The following is a 23427-nucleotide window of genomic DNA, read 5'->3' as shown; positions in this document are numbered from 1 at the left end:
TATCCCCTCTATCTGTAATAGTGACTGTATACTGTATCCCCTCTATCTGTAGTAGTGACTGTATACTGTATCCCCTCTATCTGTAATAGTGACTGTATACTGTATCCCCTCTATCTGTAGTAGTGACTGTATACTGTATCCCCTCTATCTGTAGTAGTGACTGTATACTGTATCCCCTCTATCTGTAATAGTGACTGTATACTGTATCCCCTCTATCTGTAATAGTGACTGTATACTGTATCCCATCTATCTGTAATAGTGACTGTATACTGTATCCCCTCTATCTGTAATAGTGACTGTATACTGTATCCCCTCTATCTGTAATAGTGACTGTATACTGTATCCCATCTATCTGTAATAGTGACTGTATACTGTATCACCTGTTCAACAATTAAACCATTTACTGGAGCCCCAACCTGAGATATTCTAATAACAGTATTAGATATAGATACATTTGTTTCAAGAAAACACATTAGGAACATTGTTCTGACAACATGTTCATTGTCACGAGACTATTCAGATTTTTTTGTTTATTTTGTTTTTGCAGTACTGCAGATAACCTTTTCTGTTACCATAGTGCAAAATATCACGATACAATTTGTGGTTCAGAAAACACTTCAAAATGTGGTATTTACAATATGTACACCTTAGCACAATACGACCAACTTTATAACCACGACTACATCAAATTTCATTCTTGATTAACACGTATTTACATTTGTTACTAACAAGACCATATTATATTGTCGAGTAAAATGACTACAAAATATATTTTTAAAAAACTAAAAAAAACAGATATGATAAACAATTTAAAGTATGCGTGCCTTGTTTCATATCCGTTTAACTGAAACCGTGGTACAGAGTTATGCGTGAACAAGTTCACTGGTGCATCATGGTCCAATACTTTGATCGACACTGTTAGAAACACAGCTGGCCGTGATAGTAATGGTTAGAGTTCATGCCAGTCAGTTATCCATAGCTCCTCCCATATGACAGCTCCTCCCATCAAACAGCTCCTCCCATATGACACGTATCAAACAGCACCTCCCATATGACATGTATCAAACAGCTCCTTCCATATGACATGAATCAAACAGCTCCTCCCATATGACATGTATCAAACAGCTCCTCCCATATGACACGTATCAAACAGCTCCTCCCATCTGACATGAATCAAACAGCTCCTCCCATATGACAGCTCCTCCCATATGACATGAATCAAACAGCTCCTCCCATATGACATGAATCAAACAGCTCCTCCCATCTGACATGTATCAAACAGCTCCTCCCATATGACATGTATCAAACAGCTCCTCCCATATGACATGAATCAAACAGCTCCTCCCATATGACACGTATCAAACAGCTCCTCCCATATGACATGAATCAAACAGCTCCTCCCATATGACATGTATCAAACAGCTCCTCCCATCTGACAGCTCCTCCCATATGACATGTATCAAACAGCTCCTCCCATCTGACAGCTCCTCCCATATGACATGTATCAAACAGCTCCTCCCATATGACATGAATCAAACAGCTCCTCCCATATGACACGTATCAAACAGCTCCTCCCATATGACACGAATCAAACAGCTCCTCCCATATGACACGTATCAAACAGCTCCTCCCATATGACACGAATCAAACAGCTCCTCCCATATGACACGAATCAAACAGCTCCTCCCATATGACACGTATCAAACAGCTCCTCCCATATGACATGAATCAAACAGCTCCTCCCATATGACATGTATCAAACAGCTCCTCCCATATGACACGTATCAAACAGCTCCTCCCATATGACACGTATCAAACAGCTCCTCCCATATGACATGAATCAAACAGCTCCTCCCATATGACATGAATCAAACAGCTCCTCCCATATGACAGCTCCTCCCATATGACATGAATCAAACAGCTCCTCCCATATGACATGAATCAAACAGCTCCTCCCATATGACATGTATCAAACAGCTCCTCCCACCTGACAGCTCCTCCCATATGACATGTATCAAACAGCTCCTCCCATATGACATGAATCAAACAGCTCCTCCCATATGACATGAATCAAACAGCTCCTCCCATATGACATGAATCAAACAGCTCCTCCCATATGACATGAATCAAACAGCTCCTCCCATATGACATGAATCAAACAGCTCCTCCCATCTGACATGAATCAAACAGCTCCTCCCATCAAACAGTTCCTCCCATATGACATGTATCAAACAGCTCCTCCCATCCCATGACAGCTCCTCCCATATGACATGTATCAAACAGCTCCTCCCATCAAACAGCTCCTCCCATATGACATGAATCAAACAGCTCCTCCCATCAAACAGCTCCTCCCATATGACATGTATCAAACAGCTCCTCCCATCAAACAGCTCCTCCCATATGACATGTATCAAACAGCTCCTCCCATATGACACGTATCAAACAGCTCCTCCCATCTGACAGCTCCTCCCATCTGACATGTATCAAACAGCTCCTCCCATATGACATGTATCAAACAGCTCCTCCCATATGACATGTATGCTCATTCTAGGGGGGGGGGGGGGGGGGTCATATTGGTTTAATCCATGTGTTTCTTACTACATCTTTGTAAAGACAACGTAATATTCACATTTGGTCTTCAGCTTTCAGTGGAGGTCCATTCCTCTGAACTCCCTCACTTTTTCTCAGTCATTTCCCTGTATCCTGTCCCAACAGATTGAAATAAAAGAGTTTTAAACTCGGGATTCTCCAGGAACTTCTAGGACTGTTGTTTCGTAATCCAGGGCCCGTATCCACAAAGCGTCTCAGGAGTAGAAAATGTGTCGTAAGTGCTGAGAATAGAAACATTTTACTCCTACAGGTTAAAAATAAAAGCTAGGCATTAAACCTAAACTAGTTGACAGATATTTAAGAGACCTCATGATCTGACCTCACCAGTTAAGAGTTACCAGCAGGTGTCTTGATCATTAAAAAAATAAATTAAAAAAAAGGCCTGCAACACTGTTAAATAATATGCCTAAGTAATATTGGGCCACTGAAGGTATTTAGGGCCTATGTTAACTTTGATTGGGTGTTGAAAATGATAGGTTTTAATGCAACATTATCAGTAAGAGACGTAATGCCTACAGTACCGTACAAAATACATTTAGAGTAATCATCCAGGAGTTCAGAGTGTTAGCGACCATTTTATAAAACGTACGCTTTTGAAAAAAACATCAGAATTGGTTAAAAAAAAAAAGTTTAAAAAAGAAGGTTATGCATGCCAACATATTAGGCAATAATTAGGAGTTAGGCAAAGTGATCGTGTCAGACAAATTATATCAAGTGCTTTACCATTGCAACATTTGATGTAAAGTCACATTCATCTGGGTGTCTGAAAACGTGCTATACAGTTCACAGCTGCCCATGCCTCTTCGTGATTGGTTATTTCCAATAATTTACAACGATGAGTGTCATCACCATCTTTCCTTTGCGGTACCTCAAACTGTCGTGACGACCAGCTGAGATGAACCTTTTTAGGAGTTGATTTTACTCCTGGTTCAGAGTTTGTCTGGTCAGTGTCTTAACAAGCTAATACCTACTGTGAGCTGGGAGGCTTTTTTTTGTTGTCTTAAAAACCCGGTTTTAACAGGATTCCTAGACCCCTTTTGAGACACTATGTGGATATGTCCCCTGGTCAGAGGAGACATTTCAACTAATCCCAGTTAATTCTCTCCTTGACTCTTGATGAAGACAACACTGCATTACTGGACTACAGGGCTAGGACTGATAGTGCACACCTAGTCCCAGGAACGACCTCTAAGGTCAGGTCAGAGGTCAGGTAAATTCGGACGAAAAACAAACAGACTGCACTTCTCCAGGACTAGAATAGGGTCACTCCAGATGGTTGAAGTCAGTTCTCTCGCTCTCTCCCATCTCTATCTAACAGAGTTCCCTGCCCTCTCCCTCCTGCCTTGCTTCTTCAGTAGCTGGATGCGGTTGTGGCAGTAGAACTTGATGGCTCTCCAGTCACGCTGGTTGCTGACCAGCAGGGGACAGAGCTGCAGGCAGCGCTCGCAGTCCGCCTTGGCTGGCACGCGCTGCTCCATGATGTTCCTCTTCAGGTGCGTCTCCACGGCGATGCGCTCCGCCTCCGACCAGGGCCGTTTCAGCACCCCACGCTTCCCTGGGAACACAGAACAGAGTCATGAACATCAAATTCCCAATTCCAAATCCATACCCACTGAGTACCTAACCCCTAAAACACTTGTGTATACTGTATATACAGTATATTCATGAAACATCGTTTTGATCTCCTTACATATTTTTGTATAGTTTTGTTTATACAAGTACAGGTTTGGGATAAAGAGAAAGGAGCACGAAAAGTAGACAGAGTCACCTGACCCGGGGCTCGAACCCCAGTGGCCGAGGGGGCATGTGTCCGGCACACTTGAGTAGATCTGAAAGGACTCGATAACTGCGAGGAAGTTATCGATTGGCTTGTTGAATTCCTCAATTTCCCAACATGTCTGACGCTGGCCTCGCACTGGCTTGCATGGATGTAGCGCAATATTGGGTATTAAAGAGGCTATTGTTCAAAACACATTCACCCAGATAGGCATGAATAGGTGATACATTTGGTAGAAGAAATAAGCCTATACATACCGGACTTGGGCTGAATGATCCTCCTCTTGTGGGCACCAGGGAGCGAGGGGTTGACCGAGGAGGGAGCGGGGGCTTTATTCTTGCTGGGGGGTTGACCTGGTTGCTTCTTCACCTCCCCCACCTTCTCCTTCTCCTCCACCTTCTCCTTAACCTTCTCTTTAACCTTCTCCTTAACCTTCTCCTTAACCTTCTCTGCCTCCACGTCCGAGCTGTCTGAGAAGGAGTCCGCAGAGTTTCCTGACATCACTGTTGGGTAGGGATAGAAGATGGAGAGAGCGTTGGGAGGGATAGAAGATGGAGAGAGAGCATTGGGGAGGGATAGAAGATAGAGAGAGCATTGGGAGGGATAGAAGATAGAGAGAGCATTGGGAGGGATAGAAGATAGAGAGAGCATTGGGAGGGATAGAAGATAGAAGACGGAGGGATAGAAGATAGAGAGAGCATTGGGAGGGATAGAAGACGGAGAGAGAGCATTGGGAGGATAGAAGACAGAGAGAGCATTGGGAGGGATAGAAGACGGAGAGAGAGCATTGGGAGGATAGAAGACGGAGAGAGAGCATTGGGAGGGATAGAAGACGGAGAGAGAGCATTGGGAGGGATAGAAGACGGAGAGAGAACGTTGGGAGGGATAGAAGATAGAGAGAGCATTGGGAGGGATAGAAGACGGAGAGAGAGCATTGGGAGGGATAGAAGATAGAGAGAGCATTGGGAGGGATAGAAGACGGAGAGAGAGCATTGGGAGGGATAGAAGACGGAGAGAGAGCATTGGGAGGGATAGAAGACGGAGAGAGAGCATTGGGAGGGATAGAAGACGGAGAGAGAGCATTGGGAGGGATAGAAGACGGAGAGAGAGCATTGGGAGGGATAGAAGACGGAGAGAGCGCATTGGGAGGGATAGAAGATGGAGAGAGCGCATAGAGAGGGATAGAAGAAGGAGAGAGCATTGGGAGGGATAGAAGATGGAGAGAGCGCATTGGGAGGGATAGAAGACGGAGAGAGCGCATTGGGAGGGATAGAAGATGGAGAGAGCGCATTGGGAGGGATAGAAGATGGAGAGAGCGCATTGAGAGGGATAGAAGAAGGAGAGAGCGCATTGGGAGGGATAGAAGAAGGAGAGAGCGCATTGGGAGGGATAGAAGATGGAGAGAGCGCATTGAGAGGGATAGAAGAAGGAGAGAGCGCATTGGGAGGGATAGAAGATGGAGAGAGCGCATTGGGAGGGATAGAAGATGGAGAGAGTGTTGGGAAGGGATAGAATACAGAGAGAGCATTGGGAGGGATAGAAGACAGAGGAGCGTTGGGAGGGATAGAAGACAGAGAGAGAGCATTGGGAAGGGATAGGAGATGGAGAGAGAGCGTTGGGAGGGATAGAAGACAGAGCGCATTGGGAGGGATAAAGATGGAGAGAGCGCATTGGGAGGGATAGAAGATGGAGAGAGCGCATTGGAGAGGGATAGAAGATGGAGAGAGAGCATTGGGAGGGATAGAAGACAGAGAGAGCATTGGGAAGGGATAGAAGATGGAGAGAGCATTGGGAGGGATAGAAGATGGAGAGAGAGCATTGGGAGGGATAGAAGATGGAGAGAGAGCATTGGGAGGGATAGAAGACAGAGAGAGAGCATTGGGAGGGATAGAAGACAGAGGGAGAGCATTGGGAAGGGATAGAAGACAGAGAGAGAGCATTGGGAGGGATAGAAGACAGAGAGAGAGCATTGGGAAGGGATAGAAGACAGAGGGAGAGCATTGGGAAGGGATAGAAGACAGAGGGAGAGCATTGGGAAGGGATAGAAGACAGAGGGAGAGCATTGGGAAGGGATAGAAGACGGAAAGTGAAAGAACAAAGCATGAACAACATGCTTTGATCATACACTATAACCTGGCTTATACAATGTAAAAGGCTTGGAGACTCTGGTCAATGTTTTCCTCTTTCATTTACACAATGAGCAAACCATAACAAGACGTGATGTCTGTTAACAATGTCTGCGAGAAGGACAGATCGTTGTACGGCGGGCAATGCAATTACAAAAAGGTACCCTGTTCAGAGTTCCCATCTATTTCAAATGTTCTGGTAAGTTTGCTCCCAGCTGGCTTCCCAAAATAAAAAAATAAAAAATTACAAATATGTTTGTTCCCAGCTGTGATCCGAGTGAGAGGAGAATCATCCTTCATGTGTAAAGCTCTAAACATGCAATCCCGTACTACTGCTTTATTACCAACTTACAACTAGTAAACATATCCCTACTGAGCATGACCAGCATACTAGTTAGTCAACATATCCCTACTGAGCATGACCAGCATACTAGTTAGTAAACATATCCCTACTGAGCATGACCAGCATACTAGTTAGTAAACATATCCCTACTGAGCATGACCAGCATACTAGTTAGTAAACATATCCCTACTGAGCATGACCAGCATACTAGTTAGTAAACATATCCCTACTGAGCATGACCAGCATACTAGTTAGTAAACATATCCCTACTGAGCATGACCAGCATACTCGCATACCCCCCCCTGATAAGGGATGGAACTGTGCCATGGATTTTCAGTGTGTGGTAGTTTGGTCACACCAGAGCCCAGTTCCCTGTAGTTTCCTCTTACCATCCAGCTCCAGACAGATGTGCTGCAGACTCATCCCTCTGAAGAGGACCCCCTCCTTTTCCCCATAGATCACCACCCTGCCCACACGGCCCATCAGCGCCGGGTCTCGGCCTATCGTGGCGCAGCTCTGGGTCACGTGGTACTCCCTCTGCAGGAAGTCTTCCAGGCGCTTGGCGGCAGCCCCGCCCGGCTGGCCCTGCCCCTCGCCTTCCTCCAGGAGCAGTAGCTGGGTGAGAATGGCTACCTGCTGGCGCGCCCGTGTCTGGGTCAACGCCCGGGGGTTCTTGGCGCCGCTGGCCCGCGCCAGGTTGCGCAGTAGGTCGGTGCCCCGGAGCGGCGTGGCGGGCGAATGGAAGGGCCGGGAGAAGACGTAGGGGCTGTGGGGGTCGACGCCCACGTTGGAGGAGGTCTGAAGGAGCAGCTCCAGGCAGGACTCGCAGTGCGGGGGCAGGATGAGGGGCTGGATGCGCCCCCGCTTGCCCAGCACACCTGCTCGGGGGAGGTGGCAGAGGACCTGATGCTCGAAGGGGGAGAGGATGGCCTCCATGCCTGTGGGGGGCTGTTGGCCGAGTTAGCCTGGGTCAGGGTGGGGCTTGGGGGTGGTGCGGTTGTGGTAGTCCTGGGTGGTGAGCTTGGCCACTTCACACTCTCGGTGGCGGTTGTAGAGGATGAGCAGCGCCAGGCTGGAATGGCAGAGGAGGCGCCAGGCCTCAGCCGAACTGGGGGAGCGAGTGAGAGACAAGAAGGAAGAGTGCTGCTGCCGGCTCAGGTAGAGCACCAGGCAGGAGAGGGAAGAGAGGAGAGGTGGCATGTGGTGTCTGTGGGAGCTAGAAAAAGAGAGAGAAAGAGATAGAGGGAGAGAGAGCAACACAGAGGAAGAGAGAGCGACACAGAGGGAGAGAGGGAGACAGAGGGAGAGAGGGAGACAGAGGGAGAGAGGGAGACAGAGGGAGAGAGTAAAAAAATAAAAAATAATGTCAAAATGTAATATTTGAAAGCAATTTTTTTTCTTTTCCGGTTGAAAATCAATATCCCACGTATATCCTATATGTATACACGTAAGGACCAAAAAATGTTATGAGCAGAATCAAAAAAAATTGACAACTGCAAACTTCATTGAGTTTGAGCCATTCAAGAAGTTGGTCTGATGTCATTGCCATGTCATGAGGATACCTGGACCACCTATGTGCCTTTTATTAAGTAAATCAGGTGATGAAGGAGCTGAAAAAAAGACCCGTGAACTTTACATTTCTTTATCACACATCTCCATTATAATATTGATAGAACGGCAAAATATGTATTTCAATTCAGAACTTCACATGTAACATTTAATTTAGGCCCAACATCTCTTTCCAATGTAGCAGAACCATATTAACCATCATACTTAGCCAGCTGTGTACTCCAGTCCCCAGGACTCTCTACGGTCCCCGCTCCACTCAGCTCCTCCTCCAGCTCTTCTTCCTCCGGCTTGGGGGTAGGAGGTGGAGGTATCTCTTCCTCTTTGCTCCTGATGGACTCCTCCGCTTTCTGCTGCTCCTCCTTCTCTCTCTTCGGCTTGCGGCCCCTCCTGGGTGGCGTGGATGTGGGAGGACTTTTCACCGGGGCCACTGCAGGGGCGGAGCCTGGCTTGGGCGTCTGAACCGATACGTTGGAGGCTTTTTTGGCCGCGGCCGACTGAGAAGCCGAGGGTGGGGAGAGCGAGAGTGAAAAGGAGACCGCCCCCGAGGAACTTCGAGCGGCCACCGCATCCCTCTCTCTCTCCCTGGAGAAAAGAGGGGGAGGGGCAGGAGTAGAGGAAGAGGAGGGCTGGGGGGAAGCGAAGATGTGGCCGTGCGAGGAGGAGGTAGAGGAGGAAGGGTGTGTGTGGAGTGCGGACAGCTCCATGGCAGCCCTGACCTCTGGCTGGTTGGCATGGTGTTTCTCCAGGTGGCGTGCCAGAGAGCGGTAGTGGCGGCCGCAGTAGGGGCAGTGCTGCCGTCGGCTGACAGTGGCCCCGCTGGAGCTGCCGATGTTTATGTTGATGTTGTTGTTGATGTTGGTGGTGGGAGGCGCCAGTGGAGTGGCGGGCTGAGACGGGGTCTGGGCCACGGTCGGGGTCGAGGAGGCAGCCAGCCGGGAGAAGGAGGATGAGCAGGGGCGCCCGGGTCCGGCCCTGGGGGTGGCGACACTCTTCTTCTTGGCGGTGACGGGGGGGGTGGCTATTTTGCGCTTCTTTCGGCGGCGGAGCATGCGGCCCCTCAACTCCTCCATCTCTTCTTCTTCGTCGTCATCGTCGTCTTCTTCCTCCTCCTCTCGGTCCGAATCGCTGGGCTCAGTGTGGGTTAGCGGGGAGGAGGAGGGGGAGAGGGACCAGGAGGGGGTGAGGTAGTCTGAGAGAGACAGCGGGTGGGGGCCAGGCTCTTCATCCTGTTCGGAGACAAATCCAAAAACATAACAAATGAGCAACTTTATAAATCCGCACAGTAACCAATAGAAAAAAATGAAGCTGAGGTCACAATCAAATATGGAGCCCAACCAATCACAATCGTTACTTGGACAGAACAAGGAAAGAACACAACTAGCAACTAGTCGTAATGAGGTCACAATCAAATATGGAGCACAACCAATCACAATCGTTACTTGGACAGAACAAGGAAAGAACACAACTAGCAACTAGTAGTAATGAGGTCACAATCAAATATGGAGCACAACCAATCACAATCGTTACTTGGACAGAACAAGGAAAGAACACAACTAGCAACTAGTCGTAATGAGGTCACAATCAAATATGGAGCACAACCAATCACAATCGTTACTTGGACAGAACAAGGAAAGAACACAACTAGCAACTAGTAGTAATGAGGTCACAATCAAATATGGAGCACAACCAATCACAATCGTTACTTGGAGGGAACAAGGAAAGAACACAACTAGCAACTAGTAGTAATGCCAGAACAACGGCAATTTTGATGTGTATGAGGTTTCTGTTGGTCAGACGTCATGACCTCTGACAACACTCATTCACGGAGGAAATGTAAGAATAGCCGAAATGGGTTTGCAACGAGGCGATGTAATCAGAGTCATTAGTTACCATGGCGTTCTCTCCCCAGTCCATCAGGCTGTAGTCCACTGTGATCTCCTCTCCTTTGGCGATGTCTCGAATCGCTATGACGACCAGCCGCACCTGACTCCCGCAGTGCACCTCTCGGATCCTACAGTTGGGCGGGGGGTGGAAGAGCACTGGCCCCCGGACCCCACTCGCCCCCTCCTCGCCCAGCTCCGACACACTGGACGGAGAAACAAAGTAACGTCACACACCATCCACTGGAGACACAGCCTTTTGCTCCAGCCTAGCAACCGCACCCGATTTCACTGACCAAGGGTCTTGGTGAGGTGTGTTAGCACCGGGCTTGAACAAAAGCCTGCACGCCCTCCCAAGACATGGTGACCACTGCAATAGGTAAGGTTGACCCATTCAATGCAACTACAGACATTTGATTGATTTCTCAAGACATGTCTGTCATTGGTTGTCTATTCCATGATCCTACGGTCTCTCGCTCACCAGAGCTGGGAGGGGTCGGCGAGGTAGTAAGGGCTTCCGGTTGGAGGCAGTCTGTCCTCCGCTCCGTCTGGGTACTGTCCATCACCTGGGAGAGTTAGAAACAAGTAAGAACAGCAGAACACATTCAACACAATGGATACTTGACACATGATAGGGCTGCAGGACAGAATAGATAACCGTATAATGATCTGCTCGTCATTTCTGGCAGTGAGGGGGAAAACACTGCATAACACCATCTTTACTCAGTTCTATTTCTCTCCCTCTCTCTCACACACAAACACCAGTATCCCTCACTCTCTCACACACAAACACCAGTATCCCTCTCTCTCACACACAAACACCAGTATCCCTCTCTCTCACACACAAACAAACACCAGTATCCCTCTCTCTCACACACAAACACCAGTATCCCTCTCTCTCTCTCACACAAACACCAGTATCCCTCTCTCTCACACACAAACAAACACCAGTATCCCTCTCTCTCCACCACACACAAACACCAGTATCCCTCTCTCTCACACACACACAAACACCAGTATCCCTCTCGCTCCACCACACACACACAAACACCAGTATCCCTCTCGCTCCACCACACACACACAAACACCAGTATCCCTCTCTCTCCACCACACACAAACACCAGTATCCCTCTCTCTCAACCACACACACAAACACCAGTATCCCTCTCGCTCCACCACACACACACAAACACCAGTATCCCTCTCGCTCCACCACACACACACAAACACCAGTATCCCTCTCGCTCCACCACACACACACACCAGTATCCCTCTCTCTCACACACACACACAAACACCAGTATCCCTCTCGCTCCACCACACACACACACTGCTCCCAACTTTTAAGAAAGTGGGCGTCGACCCCCACGTCTTCTCCCGGTTAAACAGCATTTGATAAGGAGATTCATTTAACAAAGCTTAGGCTTCCATTAAGGCCTATATGAATTCTACCATTAAGGCCTATATGAATTCTACCATTAAGGCCTATATGAATTCTACCATTAAGGCCTATATGAATTCTACCATTAAGGCCTATATGAATTCTACCATTAAGGCCTATATGAATTCTACCATTAAGGCCTATATGAATTCTACCATTAAGGCCTATATGAATTCTACCATTAAGGCCTATATGAATTCTACCATTAAGGCTTATATGAATTCTACCATTAAGGCCTATATGAATTCTACCATTAAGGCCTATATGAATTCTACCATTAAGGCCTATATGAATTCTACCATTAAGGCTTATATGAATTCTACCATTAAGGCCTATATGAATTCTACCATTAAGGCCTATATGAATTCTACCATTAAGGCCTATATGAATTCTACCATTAAGGCCTATATGAATTCTACCATTAAGGCCTATATGAATTCTACCTTTGATAAACATCTCATGAGTAGCAGACCCCTTTTCCCTTTCTTCCTGTGCCAATGCCATTCCTAATGTGTTCCTATATAGTCCACCACAGTCGGATGCTTCATAATACCCATAAAACCTTGCAGTCAAACACATGAATTGTTCCAATCATTTTCCCACCAAGTATGTGTCCGGTTTAGGCTTGGCGTTGCGTTTTGATAACCGTGGAAATATCTCTCCTCTGACAATTTGAGTCATCAATATATTTGCCTCAATTAAAAATAAAGTGAAATGCTAATTAGCAAACGGAGAACACCTCAGAAACACCACGATTTCCTGCAGGAAGCTCCCGCACGTCAACCTCTAGCCGACGCGGTCAGCTACTCTTCACCTACTCGATCAGAGATCTGTGCCCAATCCCATGATGAACATGTGCTGTATTGAAGTTAATTTACTAAAAAGTGTTGAACTTCTTCTGTCCCATGTCTCGGTCTTAAACTAGCAACCGACAAAACTTTAGCTAGCTAGTTACACATATTTTGGATGACTTAGCCTTGATAATTGTTTGTACAGTATGTCGACATTGGTGTCTATTTCACACAATCATGGCTTTTTCCAAGGATGACCAGCATCAGTCTGGCCACGTGGAGGAGACCAGCATCAGTCTGGCCATGTGAAGACCAGCATTAGTCTGGCCATGTGGAGAAGTGCAGCTATAGTGAGGGACCTAGCGGTTTGCTCAGGGCCAGCGTGATAGGAAATAGGACATCCTGTGTCGGTGACTGTAGCTATTACGTTAAGTTTGTGCATCTTAGCAATACACTGTGTTCTATCCAGCTGTCTGCATTCTCCAAGGTAAGAGCCACTTAATCATTAACCAGATTAACCCGGATACCAAACTTAGATAAGTGATAACTCAGTTCTAGAATGTTGTCATTGATGAGAATGAATCTAAACGCATAGACATTCAGAATGTACTTAGTTTAGACATTCAGTTCTAGAATGTTGTCATTGATGAGAATGAATCTTAACGCATAGATGTTCAGAATGTACTTAGTTTAGACATTCAGTTCTAGAATGTTGTCATTGATGAGAATGAATCTTAACGCATAGACGTTCAGAATGTACTTAGTTTAGACATTCAGTTCTAGAATGTTGTCATTGATGAGAATGAATCTAAACGCATAGACATTCAGAATGTACTTAGTTTAGACATTCAGTTCTAGAATGTTGTCATTGATGAGAATGAATCTAAACGCATAGACATTCAGAATGTACTTAGTTTAGACATTCAGTCCGTATTGTAGTTTCATGACCAGAGACACTTCTTCAATAGGCACATTATTTATTTATTCATTCAGAGTGGTACATGCATTCACTGTCTGGATTTATAGAATCATTCACACTATATGATTGATATTGTCAAGTGATAAAATCCCAAGTTATCAATAAAAAAAAAAGGTTAATGGAATTGTATAAAATATTCTAACGCTGTAATGTCATCAAATCAAACTTGACTTATATTGCACTTTTTTTTTTTACAACAACAAAGGCATTTCAAGGTGCATTTAACCTCCTTCCTGTTGGCAGGTCTCTATAGGTGACCACTTCCTGTTGGCATGTTTCTATAGGTGACCAGGGGATTCTCTCTCCAACATGTAAAAATTGACTGCAATTTGGTTTATAAAATTCAATAAAATGTGTGCTAACTCACAAGAGATAGATATATTTATATCTAATTATTTTTTCCTTTTAAGGGGTTGATCAGCTTTACATTGCTTCCTTCAATGTAATTGTCTGCATCATTCCCAGTCACCCCATCCATATATTTTTCTTGTAAATAGACTTTTTTTTAATTTTTTTTTTAAATATATAAAAAATACCTTTATTATTCCCTGCAAACCCTACCACCCTTCCCCCAATTGGAGTAAACTCATAAACAATAACACTCAGGCTTCTACCTTCAGTTTATAAATCTTATACATATTTTACATTCACAGTCTATTTCACAATAGTTATATTGTGTTTGTTTTAAGTCCTTCCTCTATTTCTGATGTCCATCCAGTTTGATTTCTATTTGTAACTGTGCTATTTCACAACATTTCTGAACCTTTATAGAGACCCTGTATGTTTTACATTTATTAGTCAGGTTTGTAGGCCTCCTTGCTTTTTCAGTTCTGCCCACACATTTTCTACAGGATTGAGGTCAGGGCTTTGTAATGGCCACTTCCAATACCTTGACTTGGTTGTCCTTAAGCCATTTTGACACAACTTTGGAAGCATGCTTGGGGTCATTGTCCATTTGGAAGACCCATTTGCGACCAAGCTTTAACTTCTTGACTGATGTTTTGAGCTGTTGCTTCAATATATCCACATAATTTCCCTCCCTCATGAGGCTTATAAGTGAAATAGTCTGTCTGTAAACAATTGTTGGAAAAATGACCAGTGTCACGCACAAAGTAGATGTACTAACCGACTTGCCAAAACTGAAATGTGACATTTCAGTTTGGTTCGAATAAATTAGCAACAATTTCTAAAAACCTGTGTGTTTGCTTTGTCATTATGGGGTATTGTGTGAAGATTGATGAGAAAGAAAAGAAAAGACATTTTTAGAAAAGGCTGTAACGTAACAAAATGAGGAAGAGGTCAAGGCGTCTGAATACATCTGAATGCACTGTAATGTGTATTATTTAACATTACTATAGAAATAAAAAAAACATTGTTTGGCAGGGTAGCCTAGTGGTTAGAGCATTGGAGGGTAGCTAGTGGTTAGAGTGTAGAGGTGGCAGGGTAAGTGGTTGAGCAAGTTCAAACCCCGAGCTGACATGGTACAAATCTGTCGTTCTGCCCCTGAACAGGCAGTTAAACCCACTGTTCCTAGGCCGTCATTGAAAATAAGAATTTGTTCTTAACTGACTTCAATGGGTTAAATAAAGGTAAAAAAAATTGTACACACTTGGATAATTTCTATCACAGAAAAGCAAATTGTTATCTTCTTCTGTAGTTTGGCAACTTCCTGTTCTTCGACCGACTCCGGCTGGAGTATGCGGTGTCCGTCTCGTAACAGAGCCACCAACTGCAAGGATGGCGTTGCAATTCCACTCCGTTGTGGACGTCCCCATTGAAATGCATGACATCTGGCGCAGCGTAACGGAGTGCTTATGGGTAACGTGAACTAGGCTTCACACGCATGACGAAGTACTCATTCTGATATGACATATCTGCCGCCTGATCACGTATGATCAACAGCAAAGTGGATAAAACGAGAAATCACCTCTTACTTTAGCAGCCTTGAAAAAAGGTGTCAGGAAAGGAATGCTATTAATTATTTGAATGTTCAATGGAATTGAAAAAAAAAACAGAACCAAAGTTGATTGCTACATATATCTTTTCGTCCTACTTCCCTAATAAAGGGCAATTACTTTTTTGAGAAAACTCAAAAAGGCATATTCCTACAATAGACAAGGATTGAATGAGTTTTGCGAGGCAGAGCTTAAAATAGAGGAATTGGCTACAGCTGCAAAGAAACCAGCCTTAAATAAATTGCCTGGCTGTGACGGCCTAACATCCAATTTTCTTTTGGAATGAACTAAGATCTACCTTCATTGAATGTATTGAGAGTAATATTTTCATGGCCACTTTTGAAACAAGGTATATTACTACCTATACCCGGGAAATTGGTAGTATTTGTTAATTTTCTTAAACCTGTGTGCTTAGTTATGTACTTTGTACTTAGTTATACAATTATAACATTTACATTAAAAAAAAGAAAAAAAAAGATGACATCTGAACTCTGATATTCTATTTGTAGGATGCATTCAGTCATTCAGGATGCATTCAGTCATTCAGGATGCATTCAGTCATTCAGGATGCATTCAGGGAGAAGATCAGCCTCTCTTACGGCTCAATGGTGATACACTGCCTGTGCAACCCCCCCCCCCCCCCCTAATACCGTTTTTTATTCTACTGCACAATTCACGTGGATGACCTAATGAAATCAAAATGCAAATAAATAAATAAATACAAATCTCTGAAAAGTGACGGTTTTGCATCCCCGATACAACGCATTAACTTTGCTTGCCGCTGTCCCAATGTACAAAGGTAACAGCAGAATGATTATTGGGGTCTGCACCGAGGATGTGTGAATGCATGTGAAGTGGCCATTATTGGACCGGCGCATTTAAGAAACTAGCTGCTGTGGCAAATTATTATTATGTTTTTTTAAACTGAAATGTAATTTTATAAACAGATTGGCGGGGCCAGTACCACCTACGCAACGGTTCTACAGTTTTCTAAAATGGTAGTCTCGTAACGTTTTGGTTACATTATCGTAGTACCGGTATACCATGCAACACGTGTGTGTGTGTGTGTGTGTTTACCTGGACTGTAGCTGTGTTCAGACAGACTCTCCTCTTCCTCCTCCTCTTCATCCTCTGTCACGTAGGCCCGGTCACACACCTTCACAGGGGTACCCTTCCTTTTCCTGACACACCCCCTCCTACAAAACACACCCCAGGGGTTCCTTCAGATTTACAACATTTCAAATTAAATAAAAAATAATAATACATGTTTTACTGAATTAGAACTGAGATTTATTTTGTACGTGACAAGAATGACATTTCTAGATAAATTGCATTTACATCTGCCTCATTATGAATAGGCCATTTGTTACCATCAAAATAACCCCAAGTAAGCCTACAGCTAGGGCTGTGACGATAATTGGATAACTGTGACATTGTCGGTTTTGGATGTTGACCATCATGAAAATAAAATAGCCGTCAACCATCTTTTTTTTCTTCCATAAAATGTTTCGTCAACTTTATTTGAACGTATATCTCCTTCACCCATAGCAGGACTGTTTAACTATTGATTTGTATGGTATTGTTTTTGCTAAACTTAGTCCGTCTGTTAAAATTGTATTTGTCACCTCCTCTTTCCAACCATCTTTTAAAACGTGGCGCAATCAGCAAAGCCGCTCTCTATCACGGACAGGAGAGAATCTCTGAAGGTCAAATCAGTCCATTCGAAAAGACGAGGGGTGGAGTGAAAAGTGGGGACTGAGGTCAACTATAGAGCCTATAGCCTACAGGCTGGGGGTGGGTGGGTAGCCTCTGCTCTTCACCTCTGACCTTTATCCATTGTTACCGTAGATCGGAGGAGTGAGGTGAAAAAGATGTCTCGCCTAGCAACAAAAAAAAAAGTGTAATTATATTTTTGTTTGCACTAAAGTGTAAATATGACTCCTTACATGAGTCTGACAGTGCACTCTCTCTCGAAAGATTGGACACTGAAATCCCGATGTTTGAAAACAATCCCACACAGCTGACACCCTGGCCGAAGTCCCGCGTTGGGGATAGCTTGACTGGTGGCCCCTTGACGAAAATAAAGTGTACTGTATCACCACGGACAACGGGGCAAACATTGTGGCTGCAGTGAGGCAACTGAACTGGCCTTGGCTAAATTGCTTTGGCCACAATCTCCATCTCGCCAACGGCGTGAACAGCGAGAGCACACACACAGGCCAGGGTCTAGGTCTATTTTACCTTTATTTACCCAGGCAAGTCAGTTAAGAACACATTCTTATTTTCAATGACGGCTTGGGAACAGTGGGTTAACTGCCTGTTCAGGGGCAGAACGACAGATTTGTACCTTGTCAGCTCGGGGGTTTGAACCTTCCGGTTACTAGTCCAACGCTCTAACCACTAGGCTACCTGCCACCCCTCCACTCTAACCACTAGGCTACACTACCGCCCCATGGACCTAGTGGAGGCCCAGACGGAGCGGAATCTCCCAAATCACACCCTCATTCTGGTGAGAAATAAAAGTGTGATCAGCTAATAACAATAATAATTTATTTATAACCTATTCGATGTTAAAAGAATAAGCTATAAAAATGTTATTCAGATGCAAATAAATAAAAATTAAATAAAAATTGGCTAATTTCCTTGAATCATTCAATGTGGCATTACCATAGATCAACTGTATTTTCACAATGAATTTAGCCTGTTTATTTGTTTTATTGTAGTTAAACTACTGATAATTAAATTATAATAATCATATAGGTAATATTCCGGGAATCCTACGTTACATTTGGGGTGGCAGGAAGCCTAGTGGTTAGAGTGTTGGAAGGTTGCAAGATTGAATCCCCGAGCTGGCCCCCATCAATATACACACACAATATGTATTAACAATAAAATCTTAAAATATCCCATTTACACAAGTAATTGGGCGGCAGGTAGCCTAGTGGTTAGAGCATTTGGCCAGTAACCAAAAGGTTGCTAGTTTGATTCCCTGAGCTGACAAGGTAAAACACTCGTTCGTCGTTCTGCCCCTGAACAAGGCAGTTAACCCACTGTTCCTAGGCAGTTAACCCACTGTTCCTAGGCAGTTAACCCCACTGTTCCTAGGCAGTTAACCCCACTGTTCCTAGGCAGTTAACCCCACTGTTCCTAGGCAGTTAACCCCACTGTTCCTAGGCAGTTAACCCCACTGTTCCAAGGCAGTTAACCCCACTGTTCCTAGGCAGTTAACCCCACTGTTCCTAGGCAGTTAACCCCACTGTTCCTAGGCAGTTAACCCCACTGTTCCTAGGCAGTTAACCCCACTGTTCCTAGGCAGTTAACCCACTGTTCCTAGGCAGTTAACCCACTGTTCCTAGGCAGTTAACCCACTGTTCCTAGGCCGTCATTGAAAATAAGAATTTGTTCTTAACCGACATGCCTAGTTAAATAAAAGGTCAAAACAGTGCATTCGGAAAGTATTCAGACCCCTTTTCTTTTTCCATATTTTGTTACGTTCTGGCCTTATTCTAAAACGGATTAAATAGATTTGCTCATCAATCTACACACCATACCCCATAATGACAAAGCAAAAGAAGTTTAGAAATGTTTGCAAATGTATTAAAAATAAAAACAGAAATCCCTTTGCCCTGTGTGTAGATTGCTGAGGATTATTCTATTTAAAAAAAAATCAACTTTAGAATAAGGGTGTAACTTAACAAAATGTGGAAAAAGTCAAGGGGTCTGAATACTTTCTGAAGACAGACAGACAGACAGACAGACAGACAGACAGACAGACAGACAGACTGTCACGCCTTGGTCATAGTATTTTGTGTTTTCGTTATAATATTTGGTCAGGCCAGGGTGTGACATGGGTTTATTTGTTGTGTTTCGTATTGGGGTTTTATAGGAATTGGGATTGCGGCTGAGTAGGGGTGTAGCTTAGGTTTGGCTGCCTGAGGCGGTTCTCAATCAGAGTCAGGTGATTCTCGTTGTCTCTTGATTGGGAACCATATTTAGGTAGCCGGGGTTTCACTGTGTAGTTGGTGGGTGATTGTTCCTGTCCTTAGTGTTTTTGTTCCTGTCTTAGTGTTTCACCAGATAGGGCTGTTTCGGTTTTCGATACGTTTATTGTTTTGTAGTGTATTGTATTGATTCGTGTTTATCTTTTGTTTGAATAAACATGGATCGCAATCTACACGCTGCGTTTTGGTCCGACTCTCCTTCACCACACCTAAAAAGCCGTTACACAGACAGACAGACAAAAACACACAGTATATTGTCACGCAACCTACACAGGTTTTTATTTTCTTTGCAAATGTATACACTAAAAAAACAAAGAAATATGACATTTACATAAGTATTCAGACCTTTTACTCAGTGCTTTGTTGTAGCACCTTTGGCAGCGACTACAGCCTCCAGTGTTCATGGGTATGACGCTCCAAGCTTGGCACATCTGTATTTGGGGAATTTCTCCCATTCTTCTCTGCAGATCCTCTCTAGCTCTGGCAGGTTGGATGGGGAGCGTTGCTGCACAGCTATTTTCAGGTCTCTACAGAGATGTTCTATTGAGTTCAAGTCCGGGCCCTGGCTGTGCCACTCAAGGACATTCAGAGACTTGTCCCGAAGCCACTCCTGCACTGTCTTGACTGTGTGCTTAGGTCAATTTTCCTGTTGGCAGGTGTACCTTTGCCCCAGTCTGAGGTCCCGAGCACTCTGTAGAAGGTTTTCATCAAGGATCTCTCTGTAATATGCTCTGTTTATCTTTGCCTCGATCCTGACTAGTCTCCCAGTCCGTGCCGGTGAAAAACATCCCCACAGCATGATGCTGCCACCACCATGATTCACCGTAGGGATGGTGCCAGGTTTCCTCCAGATGTGACGCTTGGCATTCAGGCATAAGAGTTCAATCTTGGTTTCATCAGACCAGAGAATCTTGTTTCTCATGGTCTGAGGGTCTTTAGATGACTCCAAGCAGTCTGTCATGTGCCTTTTGCTGACGAGTCGATTCCGTCTGGCCCCTTGACCATAAAAGGCCTGATTGGGGGAGTGCTGCAGAGATGGTTGTCCTTCTGGAAGGTTCTCCCATCTCCACAGAGGAACTCTGGAGGTCTGTCTGAGTGACCATCAGATTTTTGGTCACCTCCCTGACCAAGGGCCTTCTCCCCCGATTGCTCAGTTTGGCCAGGTGGCCATCTCTACAAAGAGTCTTGGTGGTTTCAAACTTATTTCCATTTAAGAATGATGGAAGTGCACTTTTGTTCTTGGGGACCTTCAGTGCTGCAGACATTTTTTTGATACCATCCGTCAGATCTGTGCCTCGACAGAATTCTGTCTCGGAGCTCTACGAACAATTCCATCGACTTCATGGCTTGGTTTTTTGCTGTGACATGCACTGTCAACTGTGGGTCCTTATATAGATGGTTGTGTGCCTTTTCAAATCATGTGCAACCAAATGAATTTATCACAGGTGGACTCCTGCTCACAGCTCAATTTTGAGTCTCATTGCAAAGAGTCTGAATACATTACATTTACATTTAAGTCATTTAGCAGACGCTCGTATGTAAATAAGGAATCTGTTTTTATTTCTATACATTTGCTAAAATTTCAAAACACATGTTTTTCGCTTTGTCATTAAGGGGTATTGTGTGTAGATTGCTGAGGAATTGTTATTGTTTAAATCCATTTTAGCATATGGCTGTAACCTAACAAATGTTGCAAAAAGTCAAGGGGTCTGAATACTTCCTGAAGGCACTGTAGATGGGGCTGTAATGGAGTGACTGGCTGCAATACCGCTTGGTATGACAAATGCGTGGCGTCCAACCACAAGGTGCTACAGTGGGTAGACCGTATAGCCCAGTACATCACTGGGGCCGAGCTCCCTGCGATCCAGGGCCTCTATACCAGGCGGTGTCAGAGGAAGGCCCTAAAAATTGTCAAAGACTCCAGCCACCAAAGTCATAGACTGTTCTCTCCATTACCGCACAGCAAGCGGTACCAGAGCACCAAGTATTGACCCAAAAGGTTCCTGAACAGCTTCTACCCCCATGCCATAATAATGCTGAACAGCTAATAAAATGGCTACCTGGACAATTTGCATTGACCCCCTCTTTCTTTTGCATTGGCTCTATGCACACTCACTGGACTCTATCCACACATACTACACCGACACACACACCGTACTAGTACTCCTTGTAAATCATCTTGTTATTGTCATTTTATTGTGTTACTAAGTCCTTTTTTTGGGGCTCAATTTTCTTACTTTTTAAATCTGCATTTGTTGAGAAAGGGCTCATAACTAGGAATTTCACATTAAAGTCTACACCTGTTGTATTTCCAGGCTGTATCACAACCGACCATGATTGGGAGTCCCATAAGGGCGGCACACAATTGGCTGTGTCGTCCGGGTTTGGCCGTCACTGTAAATAACAATGTATTCTTAACGGACTTGCCCAGTTAAATAACGGTTAAATAAAAACATTTTTTTTTTCCAATCTAGCGCATGTGAAAAATATCATCTGAATATTTGTTTTCAAGTGCAACTTTAATAATGATGCTTTTTGGAAACAACTTGGCGATTTAATAATGATTCTAATGATGAACTTAGCCTTTTAGATGCTCTTGGGGAAATTGGGCAATTATATTTATTGAATACAATTGTAAAATCAAAATGGAATAAAATCCATAAAGTATCAAACAATCAAATAATATATTGGAAACAAAATGTATATATAATACCTGGTGAAATATTATACTTTTCAATAATTGTAGACATTTGACAAACCCCAATAACCAGGCATATATAAAATGCCCCCCCCCCCCCCCCCCATACACACACACACTTGAGAGACAGTACGCCTTTGCATCCCTCATTATACAGTAGACCACAAGTCAGTCAGATCTACACAGTGAAAGTGATGCCTAATGTAACTGACGGATTTCCACCCAACATCAGTTTGAATGAAGATGCTAGTAGCACATAGCTAACTACAGTACCAGAATATCTGGCAAACATATGATTTTAATGCCTAAATTCTTAAAATAACGAGCCATATCGCTTTCGAGTTAGCTAGCTATCAAAATCAAGCAAAGCTAGCCTAAATGCAATAATCTGTTTAGCTAGCTAGCTATGACTACCGTGTGCAGATGTAACTAGCCAGCTAGCTAACTAACAGATGGCTAATAGTTAGCTAGCTGGCTAATTAAATAACAGACATGACATTACAGCTGGCCAGCTCTCAGACGAAAGCTCAAAAACATACGGATAATCAACAGTGACAGGGTGTAAATAAAAAAAATAATCCTAAAAATTAACAGTAACTAGGTAGCTATTGATCCTGAAGCGAAAAAACACTTTCGCCGTTTTTATTTTTTTCCTCAGCAGAATCAACACAAGGATGGATACTAAACAAACACACCCGCTCAGGCAGGGCTTGCAATCGACTTCACTTTTAAACAAGTAGCTAACAAGTGATCAAAAAAAATCCCCAATACGTTACCCCCGGGGCGGCAAAGGCGGTTTGCTCCCATCCCCGTCGCTGTCGAGGGTCGGTGGCTCCCGGTACTCAAAAGGCGACCGTACGTTCTCCGCCATTAGTACAGCTCCCCTACCTCGCTATCCGGTAGATTGCGTAACGCGCATGCGCGAGTATGCAGAGATTTATATGGTAAAATGGGGGGTTGAAATAGCAGGACAAGGAGGCAAGAAAGCAATAGATCTGTCACTTTACAACCCTTCCTTTTCATTATTGTTGCGTTAGAATAAAGTAGTCTATAACATGTTTTTATTACATTTATAAATGCACTGAATACTATTCATGAAAAACTACAACAAAACACTCTAGACCCACTTCAGTTTAATATTCAGTGCAAATCCAAATAATTTACAGATGTTTGACAAAGTAGAAAAGCTCACAATAACAAAACAAAAAAAAAATTGAGGTTATTTCCATTATCATAATATTCAGTCAGAGTTTGGAA

At 44.2% G+C, this 23427-nt stretch overlaps 2 protein-coding genes across 2 annotated transcripts; both read right to left on the bottom strand.

The window, feature by feature from the left end:
• Positions 1–477: 477 nt before the first annotated feature.
• Positions 478–7792, bottom strand: LOC135572972 (uncharacterized). Its single transcript, XM_065021993.1, has 3 exons — positions 7246–7792; positions 4645–4890; positions 478–4165 (listed from the first exon to the last, which is right to left on the bottom strand). The coding sequence occupies exons 1-3, from the start codon at positions 7790–7792 to the stop codon at positions 3918–3920; spliced, it is 1041 nt and encodes a 346-aa protein (XP_064878065.1). The 3' UTR covers positions 478–3917.
• Positions 7793–7816: 24 nt separating this feature from the next.
• LOC115119967 (zinc finger protein 219-like) lies at positions 7817–23064 on the bottom strand. Its single transcript, XM_029648859.2, has 6 exons — positions 22947–23064; positions 16549–16667; positions 10787–10871; positions 10316–10511; positions 8630–9651; positions 7817–8072 (listed from the first exon to the last, which is right to left on the bottom strand). The coding sequence occupies exons 1-6, from the start codon at positions 23039–23041 to the stop codon at positions 7817–7819; spliced, it is 1773 nt and encodes a 590-aa protein (XP_029504719.2). The 5' UTR covers positions 23042–23064.
• Between the last annotated feature and the right edge of the window lie 363 nt (positions 23065–23427).

This window comes from Oncorhynchus nerka, linkage group LG8 (assembly GCF_034236695.1).
Source record: "Oncorhynchus nerka isolate Pitt River linkage group LG8, Oner_Uvic_2.0, whole genome shotgun sequence".
NCBI classification, from domain to species: Eukaryota; Metazoa; Chordata; class Actinopteri; order Salmoniformes; family Salmonidae; genus Oncorhynchus; species Oncorhynchus nerka.
The sequence above is the reverse complement of the archived record's forward strand: the minus strand, read 5'-3'. Positions and strand labels throughout refer to the sequence as shown.